Source organism: Tamandua tetradactyla, chromosome 6 (genome assembly GCF_023851605.1).
Source record: "Tamandua tetradactyla isolate mTamTet1 chromosome 6, mTamTet1.pri, whole genome shotgun sequence".
In the NCBI taxonomy this organism is placed as follows: Eukaryota; Metazoa; Chordata; class Mammalia; order Pilosa; family Myrmecophagidae; genus Tamandua; species Tamandua tetradactyla.
This window is the reverse complement of record NC_135332.1, coordinates 43,674,680-43,691,023: the sequence shown is the minus strand read 5'-3', so window position 1 is coordinate 43,691,023 and position 16,344 is coordinate 43,674,680. Positions and strand designations below refer to the sequence as shown.

Here is a 16,344-nt window from a genome sequence, read left to right as displayed (position 1 = left end):
GGGGGGAGCTGCAGTCAGAGGGAGGTCACCCTCCTAGAAGCAAGGGGCAGCTTCCTCTCCACTAGGGCCCCCAGACCCATTTCCTCAAATGCTGAAGGTTCCTTCATGGGAACTCCCCTTTCCCTAGATTCTTATAGAGATCCTGGCAGTTGGAGAGAACTAGGGATCTATTCAGACCTGTACTTCTATTTCCATCTCATCTCCCCGGGCTGTGGGCCCCAACAGGACCCAGCCCCTCCCCTTTCACCCCATCAGTTTCTCTCTCCCTTAGCCCCTCCGCAGCCCATTTCTCAACCCTGTCTCTTCCCATCCCGGGAACCTCCCAGGTCTGGCCATCACATAAACACCCATTCAGCAAATTAGGGGCCGCTTAGCTTTGTGTTGGAAGAAGAGGGTCTTTGGTCGGCACAGAAATTAAGTTTGGAGCAGCCTGGGGTTAAGCACAAAAAAGAGATGAGACCCAGAGATTCAACAAACACCGTCTGAGAGAGGGAGGAAATGTCCATCTTTCCCTCTGGGACCAGAGCTTCAGCAACCACCACCGCACACCCCGTAACTCCCAAACGCCTCCGAGGCCGCGTCCAGCCGCCCATCCCTCCACCTAAGCGCTTTCCGAGGCCCGGCCGGCTGCCGGGAGGAAGGCCAGAGGGCTGCGCAGTGGTCGGCAACTGGGTGGTCCGGGCCAGGGACCCGGGAATCTCACCCCTCGCGTGGGTCCAAGATGCTGCGACATCGCGTCCCCGTTCCCAAACCAGGGGGATCAGGGGTGGAAGGGAGGGTGGTGAGCGCGCCGCTTCTGAGCAGAGAGGACGCGGAGTGGGTGAGATGCCGGGTGGGAGGAGGGGCGGGGGGGGGGCGGGAGCGGAGGATTTCTGAGCAGGGACCGGACGAGGAGAGGGAAGGGGCGGCTCCGCCGAGGGGAGGAGCCGCCATCGCGTCCCGCTGTCGGGGCTCCCTCCCGTCGCCGCTCCGCTATAAAACCCCAGCCAGCATGCTTGCTGCACCCCCAGCCGCCTCCTCGCGGTGCGACCCCGGGCTCGGCCGCGTCTCTGCTCCCGCGCAGGATGAGGCTGCTGCTGGCGCTCCTGGTTCTCCGCGCCGCCCGGCAGGTGGCCTGCGCAGGTGATCGCGCCGGCGCCGCCCCGGGTACCCTTCCCCAGCACCCCGCTCCCCGTCCCCCCTACCCCGCGCTCTCTGCCGAGGGGGCGGCGGGTGTGTCCGAGCTCGCGTCGGTGCCCGGTTTGCGTGTGCGCGGGGCGCGCCGAGGGCTGCAAGCGTGCGGGGTTGAGCGAGCTCGTGTGCGCACCGGGAGTGTGTGCGGCTCTGGTGTGCGCGCGTGGCACGGAGTGCATCGGGGAGACGAGTGTGTGAGTTTATGATAAGAATAAGCGCCCACGGCCCTTGCTTACCCGGGTCTATCTGTGGGTCGCCGTGCGTCCCGCCGGGGCTCAGGGCTGGGTGGCTGTCCCCGGCCCAGAGAGCAAGGGCAGAAAAGAGGGTGTGTATGTTGGGGTGGGGATGTCCGAGCATCCCCGCTTTCCGCCCTGAGTTCCTTGTCCCCTCGCTTCCCCACCCCCAAACGCTCCGCGGGGAGTCTGGTGGGGGGCATCGGGAGACCCAAGGTTCCGGCCAAGCCGGTCTTTCCGGCTGGGGTGATTTTCGTTTAAAGATTAATGGTGAGGTCGAGCTCTTAATTATTCGCCTGGGTGGGAGGTGGCCAGAGAGACGTGTTAATATTTGATAAGGAACTGAAGGCGCTGCGTGAGGCTGGGCCTAGGGACCCGGGAGGCCCTGCAAATCCCCGGGGAGTATGGTCTCCTTCGCAGGAAGCGCGATCGACCCTTCCGCGGGTTCCCAGCCCAGTGACACCTCGATTTTTGACTCACTCCGGCAAAACCTCTTCTCCAAAGTTGGGGGCTCCTTCCTTGGAGTCATGGAGTTAGGGATGAAGGTGCTTTCAGCGGCAGAGAAGCAGGAGGGATTTAGCTAGCCGGTGGTAGCAATTCCGGGCCCCTTTCCAGAAGGGAAGAAAGAAGTCAGGAAGTGAAGCATTTCGTTTGGTTTGTAGAGTTGGACGTTTGAAACCTAGTGAGCAGGAGGGCTTAGGAGAAAGAAAAATGCTTTGCAACTCAGTCAGTCCTCTAGCTGAGTGGCTACTAAATCTGTTTTCTCATTCTGAGATAATCATTCTGACTTCAGGGGTTGTTTTAAGGTTTCAGTTAAGATAAGATGCAGGTGCTTAGTGCGCCCTGGCCCTCGGCTGATCAGCTGATACCCCGTAGGTGATAGGTATGAGGGCTCTACACTGGCCTGGGGGTAGAGGGTCAGAAAATCTATGTAACCACCCACCTCACACAAGCTCTGCCCCATAGCACCAAGGTTTTCCGGCGGAGGCACCTGCCTTCCTCCACTTGTTTCATCCCAGAAGGTGGTACTTGAGGCTGGAGAGTGGCCAGGCTGGACATGGAAGTCCCCAAGCGCATCTGCTTCCATCGAGAGAGGGGAAGGGCGACCACCTGAGAGCCCGAGACCCCCTGGCCAGAAGTTGCTAAGACTTTGCCCAGGATACAGTTGGGTTTTGCTGAGCTCCTTTTCAGGATCCCCTGTCTTCCCTCTGGAGTGGTAAGGTGGGGTGTACCAGGTCCACCAGAGACAGAGCTTCCCCCAGTCGTCTCTAAAGAAGGGGGGTTGGGTGGCAGGTGAGCCAAGGGTGGAGAAGAGCCACTGGGTAACTGGCAGTGGTTTTAGGTCTCCAATCCCATCTCTGATTAAGGCAGATGGACTAGGTAGGACCTGAAGCTTGAAGCCAAGACCTATGGCTAATCCCCACCTTTCCAGGCCCTCTCGGAGGTGGCCTGGGCCAGCGGGCTGGTAATTACTGTACCGGTGTTCCTCTCATGAATGAGTTTGAGAATCTGAGCTGGCTCATGTTCTTGCCACCTCTTGTTTGAGAGCTAGGGTCCACCCTTCCCCTTCCCCATGGACGTAGACCTGGCCTCATCAACATTATGTTCTCCTGGTTCCTGCCTCCTGAAGTTACAAGAATGTTCAGTCAAGCAGGTCAAAGGTTTCCATGATTAAGACGGTGGATCATAGGTCAAAAACCCAGGAACATCGCCAGAACCAGGGAATTCCTAAGAAAAGCACAACTCTCAGTTCAATCTGGGCCAGAGGGGCCCCCTGGGAGGCCTAGAGGGGCTCCACCCTTCTGAGCTGGCTTCTGAGGACACTGGCTTAAGCAATGCTTTCCTTGGAACAGTTTGACTAGAGAGGTCCCTTCTGCCTTCAGGGCCTCCAAGGGGTAAGGATTAGAACAAAGAAGGCTCTTGGAGTGCACAGGACCCCCCATTCATCATCTCCTCAGGAGTTCTGTGAGTTCTCCTCTCCCTCTAGGCACTGGGAAGGACAGGGATAATCTGTAGCTCCTTCTGACTGAGCAGAAAACTAGGAGATTGAAAGATGTTAATTAACTCTCTTGGAAGAAATTAAGTGGGAGGCAGAGCCAAGCTGGAAACCAAGTGAACAGACTCCGTTTAAGAGCTCTTCCCTGCCCACCCCCCGCCCCCAGAGCAGGAAGGGGTCTGAATGGAATATGGCCAAGGCGGGCTCCCCCAGATTCAGCACCGCCTAGGGACAGCAGAGCTTGTCTGGGGCAGAGGGTGGATGCTGCAGGGGCTTTCTGCTCTGGAAAAGGCTGGGCCACCAGAGTGGGCAACAGCATCTGATGCTCTGCAGGGCCCCGAGAAAGGGTGGCCAGTGTCCTGTGGGTGCCCAGTGTCCTGTGGGTGCCCAGTGTCCTGTGGCTGTCCTCTCTCCTGGCCTAGGGAGCCCCCTTCCCCCAAGCCTCTCCTTCCCATGGCTCCCTCCCCACCCCATCCACACTCCAGGGTCCCCTCCCTGGCCCAGGCCTGTTGGGGTTGGGAGGGTGGGGCAGCCTGGGCAAGAAGGGAGGGAGCAGATGTGCTCAGAACCTCTTCCAGGCTGAGCTGTGCTTTTCTTCAGAATTTGCTCTTCCCCTGGTTCTCTCAACTACTTCACTCTTCTCCTTACCCTGCCTCTCTTCAGCTTTGGCCTTCCATGCAGAGATGGGAGGACATACTTAGGTTTTGATGAGTCAGAGGAAGGAAGACAGGGAGCAGGGGGGAAGGGCAGGGCCCCTGGATGGGACTTTTCTGCTTGCCAGCCTGCCCTCTGGAAATGCTCCCTCATTGAATCCCCTATAGCCCGAGGAGGTGGGTATTGTTAGTCCCATTTTATAGATAACAAAATTGAGGCTCAGAGAGATTAAGTGTCCTATTACCAAACTCACAGTTTCTAAATGGTCTGGCCAAAATTCCCAGCTCTCAATCAAATGCTTTGTTCACTCTGCTGGCACAGCCCTTTACAGAGGTGCTGGATTCAACTACCCAGAGGCCGAGCCTGGATTAGAACCTGAGTCTGTCTGGCCGCAAAGCCCAGGACTGTGGGGCGGTGCGGAAAGAGGGGGGCAGGGCCCGGTTATCTTCCTCACTGGGGGCACTCGGAGAGTTTAGCCAACAATGAGTCTTAATAACACAAAGGGGGTGTGCCTAGGGGAGGGGCCGGCCCAATCCCTTACACGGTCCAGGACCCACTCTGGGAAGGCAGCCAGGCTGAGCCAGAGGTTCCATTGTCCTGGGAGGGGAAGCCTGGCCTCTAATCCTCCGCACCCACCTCCTGGGCGGGGGAGGGGGGGGGCTGAGGGGATGCAGGGAGGAAGGGGGACGGCTCCCTCCCCCGGTGATAGAGAGTGTCCAGGCTAGCCCCATGGCTAGAGCATATCCTGTGGGGTGGCAGCTGCTTTGCCCTGCCCTACCCTAGGGATAGTGTCCTGGGCAAGCTTAGCCTATGGGTGGGAGTCTGCCTGCCTCTATCACCGTCTTCCCCCATCCCGATACTTTCTGAAGTCTCTTCCTCCTGGGATCTTGGCCCCAGACTCCACGAGCGTCCCACCCCCAACCCAAGGGAGGGCTCCGACAGCAGGGGTTTCCCCACCCTCTAAAACACACCCCGCTCCACACACACACAGTTGTGGTTGTGCGTACAGCTCACATGGAGGAGACATACGTGTGTTCAGATAAACCGACACTGTGACCGACCCCCATCCTTCCCTCCCTGTTCCAGAGACACACTGGTGCTACGAGATTCAAGCCAAGGTCCCCAATGCCACCTGTGCAGGTGAGTTCAGCAAGTCTTGGGGACAGGCCTTTCTGCACAGGGGGGACTGTCCTGCCCGAGATGGGCAGGGAGGATGAGGGGTGATGGTTGCCTCCCCATCTGATGTTGGTGCCCCCTACACACACACACACACACACACACACACAGAAACCCGAGTCTCCACTGCGAAGTCCTCTGCGACATAAATCAGCAGCAGCAGCATCAAAGAGAAAAAACATTCCAGCCCAGCCGAAACACTCTGCAGTTTATCTCCTATTTCCTCCAAAGACCCCGGGAGTCGGTTCTGTTTTAGTTACACTCCCTGCAGGTGGGCCTGGGAGATGGGTCCTTTGAATTTTTAATTTAAATGTGACCAATTTCCGTGCAGTCTGCTTTTCTCTTGCCCCTGCCTGTGGCTGGTGACTGGACGGATAGCCCTACCTCAGTCCCTCTCCGCTCCCTGCACGATAGGGTGTTGAGGTTGCCCCCACCCTATCCTCCCCCCGCCACCCCATCCTTCCCCCCCACCCCCGTTCTCAGAAAGCACTGCTGGAGGGTCATGTGGATGCGTCCTGCGTGGGGAAGGCCTTCCCGGAGTTGTCCTTCGGGGGCCTTGCGTGCCACAGATTCCACACCCTTTCCCATTCATTCACCTCCTTTAAACGTCACACTGTTCCTGGGAAGCAGGGGTCACGTGAGTCCCACTTTTCAGATGAGAACACCAGGGCTTGGAGGTGAGGTGACGTGCCCAGCATCGGGTGGCCGTCCCCTACCCAGGGCTGGCAGCCGTCACCTGCCCCCCACCGGGACTGGCTGGCTTTGCACGTGTGTCTGAGGAGGAGGAGGAGGAGGAAGCCCAGGGAGGGTGAGGGCAGGGTCTGTGCCCAGCACCCCTGCCTCGCAGCCTTGCCTGCGTGTGCGCCGGGTGCGTGGGCCTGACCTCAGGAGGCGGAGGAGGTCGCACCTCAGGGCGGGGAGCCCCTGTCTCAGCCTGACCTCTCTCCCCCGCTCAGGGCCAGACAGCTGGGGTGGGGACTGCCAGAAGGAGCAGCAGTCCCCCATCAACATCGTCAGCACCAAGGCCGAGGTGAACCACAAATTGGGGCCCTTCTCCTTCTTCGGCTATGACAGGAAGAATACGTGGACTGTCCAAAACAACGGGCACTCAGGTGGGTCTCAGGTGGGCTGGGGGGGCCCTGGTGGGCTTGGGCACCCGGTGCAGGGACCCTGAGTGAGTTTCCTCAGGACTGGGAGAGGGGGGGACTCCACCAGGCCCAGTTCCAATTTGCTGAGGAGGGGTTGGAAGGCCCAGGAAGGGGTCAGGGAGGAGTGGGGGAAATCGGGAGGGCTTCCGAGAGGAGGGGACATTTTAGCTGTGCTTTCAATACTTTCATCAGATCGGTCTGGGGTGGGGGGAGGAGAAGCATTCCAGGAAGAAGGGACAACTTGTTCAAAGGCGCAGAGGCGTGAAACAGCTTGGGGTGTTCAGGGAACTGCTTTCCCGGTGGATGAAGGGCAGAGAGTGGAGCGGGGAGGGGCCAGAGCAGGTCACATGGGGCTGAGGGGTTTGGACATTACTCTGGGGCACCACGGAGGGGGTGGAAGCAAGGGATGGATCAGGGCCGAGCCTCGGGTTTGGGGCACGTGAAGGGGTGTGTGCAGGAGAGGGGGAGCCAGACAGAGAGGCCAGAGAGAGAGGTCTGGGGCCGCCCCACACCTCCAGACCCAGGCCCGGCTCTCCCACTGGGCCCAGGGAGGTTCTGCCTGGTGGGGCTGGGGTGAGGGGCTGGGAGAGGCCGAGGGGAGCAGGGTGCAAGGCCTCTGCCCCTTCCTGTGCCCCCAGTGATGGTGTTGCTGGGGAATGATACCACAATTGCTGGAGGAGGACTGGTCTCCCAGTACCGTGCCAAACAGCTGCACCTGCACTGGTCTCAGGCCCTGGATGGGGGCTCCGAGCACAGCCTGGATGGGGAGCGCTTTGCCATGGAGGTGAGGGCCCCTCCCAGGGCTGGGGCCTTGGCTGGGTTCTGGGTTCACCCACCTGGGGCAAGAAGGGTGCTCCATCCTCGTTACAGGTCCTGTCTTCACTAACCCCACCCCACCCCACCCCCAGATGCACATAGTACATGAGAAAGAGAAGGGGACATCGAGGAACGAGAAAGAGGACTCCAGAGATGAGATTGCGGTGCTGGCCTTCCTGGTGGAGGTGGGAGCCCCGTGCCCCTGTGCCCGGGAACCGGGGGCTGAGAGGCTGCTTCTTAGAACCTAGAGACCTGGGACTCCAGAAAGGCGGGTGGGGTCTGGAGAGGCCTCGCCCCCCTTGCGGTTCTCCGTGACCTGCGCATCCCCCGGCTAGGGGGCGCCTAGAGCCCCTCAGGGCCTCGATCCCGGCAGCTGCGGACCTGCCCCCGCCCCCAGCGGGTTTTAGGGAGATGAGCTGGCCAGCGCCACCGGCTTCCCACAAGCCCTTCTCAAGCCCCCTCCCCTCCCATTCCAGGCCGGATCCGAGAAGAATGAGGGCTTCCAGCCTCTGGTGGAAGTGCTGTCCTCCATCCCCAAACCCGGTGAGTCAGGATAGGGAGGGAGGAGGGGGGGATCTCACAAAGGAAGGGGTGGGGGGCAGTCTGGGCTCTCGGAGTGGGGTATGGCGGGGAGCACCAGGGCCACAGAGGACAGGGACCCTCTTCACTCCTCCCCGACCCCAGGTATGAGTACCACGATGACTGCCAGTTTGTTAGACCTGCTGCCCAAGAAGGAGAAACTGAGGCAATACTTTCGCTACCTGGGCTCGCTCACCACGCCAAACTGCGACGAGAAGGTCATCTGGACCGTGTTTGAGGAGCCCATTCAGCTCCGCAGTGACCAGGTACCAGAGCCTGGCGTGACTGGGTGGCCTCTCCCTGCCTGGCTCCCCAGAAAGTGTCCTCCGGATACCCCCCCACCCCACCCCGAGGCCCTCTGGGCTGGGGAAAGAGCTTCTGGCAGCCGAGGCGCCCTGGTTCAAGCCGCAGACATGCTCTGGGGGAGACGGGCAAGAAATGTCCCAGCGATTCCGTCCCTGGGTTGAGGGCTGGAAGCCCACAGGGGGCCGTGGCATGGGTGATCAGGAAAACCCTCCAGGAGGAAGGGGCTTCCAGTTAAAACCTGAAAAGTAGGTTGGAGCCGGCCAGATAAGGGCTGGGAACCTGAGTCCTGGGAAGAGGGGAAGGCCTGGGGTTGCCCGGAGGAGATGAGAAGTCAGTGTGAACATGGCACGAGAAAGTTCATTCATTTAACACATTTTCATTGAGCCCTTTCAGTTTGCTGGCATCTGGGGATACAGCAGTGAACCAAAAGGGCCCAAATCCCTGCCTTCTGACACTTTTACTCTTTTTTGGGGGGTGGGGTGCATGGTCCAGGAATTGAACCCAGGTCTCCCTCATGAGAGGCGAGCATTGTGCACCCAAGGGAGCTAAGAATTTTTTTTTTTTTTTTTTTTTTTGCATGGGCAGGCACCGGGAATTGAACCCGGTTCTCCAGCGTGGCAGGCGAGAACTCTGCCACTGAGCCACCGTGGCCCTCCCCTTTCTGACACGTTTATTCTATCACAGTGGCTCTCAAAGCGTGAGCCCTGGACCAGTGATGTCAGCATCAACTGGGAGTTTGGCCAAAATGCTCTTTCTCAGGCCTCCCTCGGGACCTACTGAATCAGAAACTCTGGGGGGTGGGGGGTGGGCAGCAACTGGGGCCCAACAAGCCCCCCAGGTGAATCTGATGCACATTCAAGTTTGAGAACCACTGTTCTGTAGGAATAATGATTCTAGTGGACCCTCTAACCTGTGAGCGGTGTGTGCATACCGCTCAGGGAAGCTAATGGGAACTAAGCTCTGCCAGAGCCAAGCACTTCACGTCCCTTATTTGTTTCATGGACAAGCTGGAGAGGTAGGCATTCCGAGCCTCCCTTTACTAGCAAGGGCTCTGAGAGGTGGGGGGACCAGCGGTGAGTGCAGCCTCCTCTGCTCCGGCCCGCTGAGCCCAGCTCCTTCCACAGATCCTCGCATTCTCCCAGAAGCTCTACTACGACAGCCAGCAGGAGCTGAGCATGACTGACAACGTGAGGCCCCTGCAGCGCCGGGGCCAGCGCTCCGTGTTGAAGTCCGGGGCGGCAAGTCCGCTGCTGGCCCTGCCGCTGCCCGCCGTGCTGGTGCCCGCGCTCTCCTGCCTGCTGGCTGCCTTCCCCCGCTGACGGCTCGCTGCTGGACTCTGGATCTCTGACCTCAGCTTTTAGAAAACTTTGACCTCTGTTTCCTAGGCTTCCTGGAGTAGAATTTAGGGGTGATTAAATATGGATATATTTTTGGATAGACCTTTCTCGGGTCTGTTCTCGGTTTCCCACAACCAGCTCTGCCCCATTCCCCTCACTCGACCCCTGTCCTGGGCAGGTGCATTAAGTCCAGGAGGTTTCTTCCAGGCAGGGGCCACCAGGCACTCTCACCCCTTGTCCCTGTGAATGTCCTGTCTACACCCCACTCCCTTCTACCCTGACCTTGGGAGGCACCTTGAAGATGCAACACGGTGAAGCCAGAGGAGTTCTCATCCCATCTCCTCATATGCAGTGGAGGAAACTGAGGCTCAGAAAGGAGAAGCGACCAGAATTTGGTTCTGGCAGAGCCATGGAGACCCCAGCTCAGGGCTTTCTCCTCTATACTAAGGGTGGCGGGTGGGGGGCGTCTGTGCCTATGGCCCAGGCATGGTGGGTGACAGGGACTTCATTTATTTGCACAAATATTTCTTGAGCATCTGTGTTCTAGGCACAGGGGATACGGCAGGGAATAAAAAATGCTTGCCCTTCTGGGGTTTACAGCTCAGAAATAAACACATTGTACAATAAACATGCGTGCTGTGGCGGAGGCTCATTAGGGAAGGGGAAGTTACAGCCTAAATATGGGTGGTCAGGAAGGTGGTGGGGACAGGCCTGGTGCGTCTGAGCTGACTCGGAGGCCAGGCGGGGGCTGGGGGGAGGCCAGCTGGAGGAAGGGCCCCGCAGGCTGAGGACATTGGGTGCTCAGGCACAGGGAAGGGCGCCTGCTGGAGGAACCGTGGGGAGGAGGGAAGCATGGAGGGGGAGCGTGGGCCAGTGAGCCAGAGGGGGCAGGCTGTCGGCCTGGTAGGCTGGTGGAAGGACACTGGTTTTGGTTTCCAGTGTGAGCGAGCTGGGAGCTTCTGGGGGTTTGAGCAGAGGCGGCACCCGATCCGACGAGGTTTGGCGGGATCACACCGGCTGCTTTGTGCAGCAGGGACTGCCGGGGTAAGGGCTGAGCAGAGGGAGCAGCCAGGAGGCTTTCCTGAGGCCTCGGGAGCTGGATCTCCTGATGGGGGTGAGAGAAAGACAAGTCAAGGATGAAGCCGAGGTTAGGGCCTGGGCCCTGGGCGCTGGCAGGAGGGTTCCACCACCACGAAGGACTGAGGCTCTGATGGTTCTTGTCTTCTTGGGGCCCAAGGGTGTCAGACGAGGGTGCAGGAGCCCAGGGGAGAAGGAAGTAAGGGACAAGGGCACCCCCAAGCCCGATGACCCCCCAGAGCCAGGGATGGAGGGGTCCAAGCCCGTAGGCCTCACCATCCAGGGCAGGCCTACAGTTTGGAGGAGAAGGGTGGGGGGCTGGAGGGGGAGACCCAGGGGCCAGGGCCGAGAGGCTTTGGCTCCACCATCTCCAGATGGTGAGCGTCTCCTCGGGAAGGCTTAGCCAGCTAGGGGCCGGCATGCAAGGGCTCCCACTCCCCAGAGCTAGGCACTTGCTTGCCTGCAGGAGCTGGTTGATGGAGGTGACCTCTAAGCTCTTTCCTACCCTCAGCCCCTGACCACCCTGGGAGGGAGGGGAGAAAGGCTGTTGACTCTCCTTCCCAAACCTCTTCTGCCTTCCTTTTCCTAACCAAGAATAAGCAACCCCTCCCTGCACCAATGACCACACAGCTGTCCCCAGCAGGAGGGAGGTATTGCTGTCACCATGGTAACAGCAGGCAGCCTGTGTCCGCGGGGGTGGGGTGGGGGTGGACACTGAACCTGCGCTCCCCTGGTTCCCGCGCAGCCAGGGCAGGATCTCAGCTGCCCCCACCAGCGCTCAGGGCTCTGAGGAGGTCAGAACCTGTTCCCCCCACCCCCCACCCCCGCCCCAGCACTCTATTCCCTGCCCTCAAGACAACCTTCAGTAAATACATGGCAGCAGACCAGGAAGTCCCAGCTCTTTGGAGGAGACTAGAGGCCCCCGGCCTCTCTAACCCCAAGTGAAGGCGCACGGCTCTCCCCTACCCTCCCTGACCCCACAGTAATCCACCTGGCCAGTGGGGACTGGAACAGGCACAGCTTGTCAGGCCCTGGGCTCAGGTCTCCTACTCTCCTGCCCACCCCACTGCAGCCTGGAGGCGGGAGCAGGCGTCCTAGCCCAGGACACTGGGCAAAGTCAGGATGGCCTGGCCCTCAGAGCTCTACATCAACTGCCCCCGGGCTACCCCATGATTCCCAGTCGCTCAGCAATTCGGACAGTCTGCAAGAGGGAGTCGGGGCTACACATGGCCCCTTATTCACAAAGAGGTCCCAGCCAGGCCCTCTCCAAGCTCCACTGTCATTCACTTCTGATACCCTTTTGGAGTGCTGCACACACACACACACACACACACACACACACACACACACACGCACACACGCCTTTGCCGCAGCTGACCAGGCCTGGGGAAAGTTCAGGGTTAGTAGTTTTGGTCACACCTCTCCCAGGGTCGCTGGCTGCTTTCTTGCAGATTCCCAGCACATTTGAGGCACATTTGCCGAATGCCTAACATGTGTTGAGTGCAGGATGGGCATTTTTTCTAATTCTTTCTACACCCCCATAAGGGATAAATTATTTCTCCCATTGTACAGATAAGGAAGCGGAGGCACAGAGAGGGGGCATAAGGAACCTGTGGAAACCTGGGGTCATATCCTTGCACCCCGGTGGCTCCCACCGCCAGTTTCCCCCTTCTGGTAGATTCATTCTAGGAGACGGATAACTGTGACCAGGGCAGGGTGGGGTCTGCAGCTTCCGTTTGTCCTGCCTCCTGCAGGCTGCTGGCTCGCTGGTGGGTTGTCCCTGTGGTCCCTGTTTAGATTTGGCATGCGAGCGCTAGCCCGGGGCTAAAAATACTCCCCATGTGTTTAGATGATTCTCGGAAAATAAATTTCCCATCTTGGCTCTTGGTTTGCACACTTGCAAGCCCTGCTTCCTGTGGCTCTGATCTGGCTTGGGAAGGGGGGGCACAAGACCCAGGGGCTTCCTCCCACCCTAGTATCCCAAGGGAGTGTCTCTAGGCGAGTTGGAGCAAGAGCAGGAGTTGTAGGGATGGTGCTGGGAGAGGGGCAGAGACTGTAGGATATGGTTGTGTGTGTGTGTGTGTGTGTGCGCACACCTGTGTGCACGTGCTATAGGCTGCTGTGTCCGAAACTCAGGGGGTGTCCATACAGAGATTCATCGTGAATGAGGTGTGGGGTGACCCTGGGGACCTGAGCTGACGTGTGTGTTGGGGGTGGGAAGAGGCCTGGGAGCTGGTGGCCATGCTGGCGTGCAGGATTCCATTCCATTTAAGCAGCAGAGGCTCCGATTTCCCCACCTGCAAAACAGACGGCGCTTGGCCCTCCCTCTGACGGGGGGTAGGGTCTTCTGCTCTGCGGGTGACCTTGGGAGGAAGGCCAGACCCATCTGTGTGGGTGGGGCGCTGCTCCTGCACTGTGCAGCACACACGTCCCAGTGGCTCTGTTTGTTTATCTGAGTAGGGACAAAGGCGCTGTGTCCTGGAGGGACGCAGGACGGGTGTCCCAGGGCCCAAGTTGGACTGGGAGGGGCTTCCTCTGGAGGAGGGCTGCGGGAGCGATGAAGTCACGAGCCAGTTCCTTTTGCAGGGCCCTAGCCCAGCCCGGACCACATGCAGTGGGGGGCTCCCCTGGTTGTTCCACGTGCCGGCTGCTGCAAGGTCTGGAGGACCGGAAGGGCACATGGGCACATTTTGGAGCAAGATTTAGCCTTTCAACAAATACTATTATTCCCTCTGTGCGAGGGACTGAGGATTCAGGGGGGCGGGAGGGGGTAGCAGAAACCTGATCTGGGTCCTCCCTGCAAGACTCCCGAGGAGGGGCTATGCGTAGGGGAGCAAGAGCAGGTAGATGAGATACAGGTCCTGAGAGGGACACAGACACAGACGTAGTCCGGACCGCAGAACCACACAGACCTGAGGTGGAGTACTCCTGGCGAGAGGCCCTTGGTAATTTAATTCACCTCTCTAAGCCTCAGTTTCTTCATCTGCAAAATGGGCGTGGTGATGGCATTTGCTTCCTCCAATTCCTCTCACCTTGCCATTTCCCTGATCTACTTAACTCCCTTAGCTGTCATTCTTCGCATGCCTACTGTTTTATGGCAGACCCTTTGCAAGCTACTTTACACCCAGTAATCCATTTAATCCTGCCAACGACCTTTAGAACGTGCGTTCCTATAACTAGCACAGACTCTCCTGGGCAGCAGGGATTTTGGCCTGTTTTGTTTCCTGCTTGTACATGCGCAACCCAGAGTCCCCTTCAAGGAATGCTTTGCCCCAGCCAGGAAGGAGTGCTATGGGAGGGCAGACGCCTTCAGGCTCTCCAGGGAGAGGGAAACTCCTCACTCAAGGTCACACTTCTTTTTGGAACTGCCCACAGCCAATGACAGATGGACGGGTGTGGGGGTGTAAAGGGCTGACTGACCACGGTGGCCCAACTCAGGGCAACTCCAAAGGGCCTCTCCAAGTTCCCGCGTGGTCAGTCCAGGCTATCAGCGGGTCTGTGAGGCAATGCCCCTTCTCCTTTTGCCCAATCCTGCTTCCTTCTCCTCCCTTGCATGGGGTTACTACAGCTAGTCCTTAATAAAAATCTTGGCTACGAGACTCCGTCTGCTTCCCAGGGAAGCCAACCTATGGCATGGCGGTGTCATCAGGGTGTGGGACAGCGCCAAGCCTATGGGGCTCTCCCTCAGCACTCGTGGGTTGGAAGAGCACTGGGGAGACACTTTGCTATTCCCTGCTCTGCACAGATGAGCATATAACAATAACAGCTAACATTTACTCAGGAAAAACTATTCGAAATGCTTTATATCTCAATCCCTAGGCAACGTTCTGAGACAAGACATCTCCATTTCTCCCATTCTCAGATAAGGAAGGCAATTTACAGGACACACATCTAGCAAGTAGTAGAGCCGGGATTTGAACCCAGACAGATTAACATCCGAGCCCATCCTCTTGTAATCACTATGTTCTGCCACTTTTCCTAAGAAAATTGAGGTTGAGAAGGATAAAGGAATTTGCCTCCTGCCAGCTGGTGAGTAGCCAAACTGGGAATTTGGGAATTGAACCTAAATCTGCAGATCCTGCAGTCCTTGCTGCTTTCCTTAAGCCAAATGTGGTTGGCCCGAAAGGGCTTCTTGGGAGGCCCCACCTAGAGGGAAGATCAGATGTAGAAGCCTCCAGGCCAGCCGAGAGGTGGCGGGACACCTGCGGTTCCCTACACTTGGCATCCTCTCCCCTGCCCCTGTCCTCCATCACAGTTCCTTTCAAGATGTCTGCATGCCAGTCAAGACCTAGCTTAAAAGTTACCTCCTCTGTGAAGCCTTTCCTGATCTCTGCTTCCCTCCTCCTCCCTGCCAAGCCGCCCTAAGGCGGGAAAACTGAAGGACTGTGTCTTAGCCTTCAGGGTACTGAAATACCCCGGCCAAGGCTGGTCACGCAGTGGGGATGAGCAGTTAATGTTTGTAGGATGAATGACTAGAAGAAAGAACAGTGGCAAAAAAAAAAATCCCGAATTACCAGTACCATTGAAAGGCTGGGACTAAATATTTACCTTGCCTGTTGGGCAAACCCTAGTACCAAACCCGGTTTTCCAAGCTCTCTTTATGCCGAATTTTCTTCAGTGATAGACACAATCCACTTGATTTATTTACAGTTTGAACAGCTGTTTCCAATGTGGGGCCTGGTATTTGAGGTACTTAATCCTCGGTTTCTGCTCCATGTCTCCTTCTCAGGGAACCTGCCTTCCCAATTCCTGGGCCCCTGGTGACTTTGCCCCTCTAGTCTATGGGCCTGGCCTGGCCACAGGCTCCATGAGGCTGCAGGTCAAACTGGGTTTTCACTGTCGCTTATGCTGTGGGGTACCTGCTTCGAGGGTGGTAGGACAGACTACCTGGGTGTAGGGCATAAGTGGCTGGAGCTTCCTAGGAGATACCTCTCTTCAGGTATCTGGACACTCTGGGTCCAAGTGTAGTTTCTGAGTTGTAGGGAAGGAGGGACTCGGAGTTCAGCACGGCACCTGGCTCTCAGCTTCTGGGAGTCACAGCCAGGTCATCAGGCAATTAGAAGAGAACAGAAGCTGCATGTAAATATTGAAGAGCTATTTCTGCCAAATACTAACATTAGGGGCAGGGAGGACCCAAGCAGCTCAGCTTTGGGAACACTCTAGTGGAATATATTGGATCCATGACCAAGTCTAAACCCTAGGGCCCAGTCTGTGAGGTGAGCTCTAGCAGAGGCAGTCCTATTATTAAAAAAAATACATTTCATAAGGCTGTAGCTACCATAGATGGCAATTCCTCTGATGCTCTGGGCAAAGTAAATCGAAAATCTGGAAAAGATTCGTCATTCTAGATGCATTAAGAACATACATGATTTATGAGAAGAGGTCAAAATATCACCATCATCAGAAGTTTGGAAGAAGTTGACAACCTTTTTCATTGATTGTTTCTAATTCTTCATACTGCTCTGTGATGGTTAGGTTCTTGTGTCAACTTGGCCAAGTGACTGTGCCCAGTTGTCGGATCAGGCAAGCACTGGACTGACTGTTGCTGCAATGATATTTCATGGCTGGGTGATAAACCAGAAGGCTGGTGCATTAAATCATCAGTCAACTGATTGCATCTGTGGCTGATTACATCCGTGATCAACTAAGGTGTGTCTCCCACAATGAGATAACTGAATCAGTTGAAGACTTTTAAGGAAGAAGAGAGACTCTTTCACTGCTTCTTCAGCCAGATAGCCTCTCCTGTGGAGTTTGTCCAGACCCTTCATCAGAGCTGCCAGCTTCACAGCCTGTTCTACAGATTTTGGACTCTTCCATTCTCACGGTTGCATGAGACACCTTTATAAATC

General features: G+C 57.4%; 1 protein-coding gene and 1 long non-coding RNA gene across 2 annotated transcripts; both read left to right on the top strand.

Annotated features, from left to right (window-relative positions):
• Positions 1-992: 992 nt before the first annotated feature.
• On the top strand, positions 993-10,067 carry CA4 (carbonic anhydrase 4). Its single transcript, XM_077165037.1, has 8 exons — positions 993-1,122; positions 5,143-5,196; positions 6,189-6,344; positions 7,019-7,164; positions 7,289-7,381; positions 7,673-7,739; positions 7,881-8,041; positions 9,206-10,067. The coding sequence occupies exons 1-8, from the start codon at positions 1,065-1,067 to the stop codon at positions 9,398-9,400; spliced, it is 930 nt and encodes a 309-aa protein (XP_077021152.1). The 5' UTR covers positions 993-1,064; the 3' UTR covers positions 9,401-10,067.
• A 3,349-nt stretch (positions 10,068-13,416) lies between these two features.
• Positions 13,417-16,117, top strand: LOC143685983 (uncharacterized). Its single transcript, XR_013176830.1, has 3 exons — positions 13,417-13,440; positions 14,358-14,524; positions 15,971-16,117. It is a non-coding gene; the product is annotated as an uncharacterized LOC143685983 (long non-coding RNA).
• The last annotated feature ends 227 nt before the right edge of the window (positions 16,118-16,344 follow it).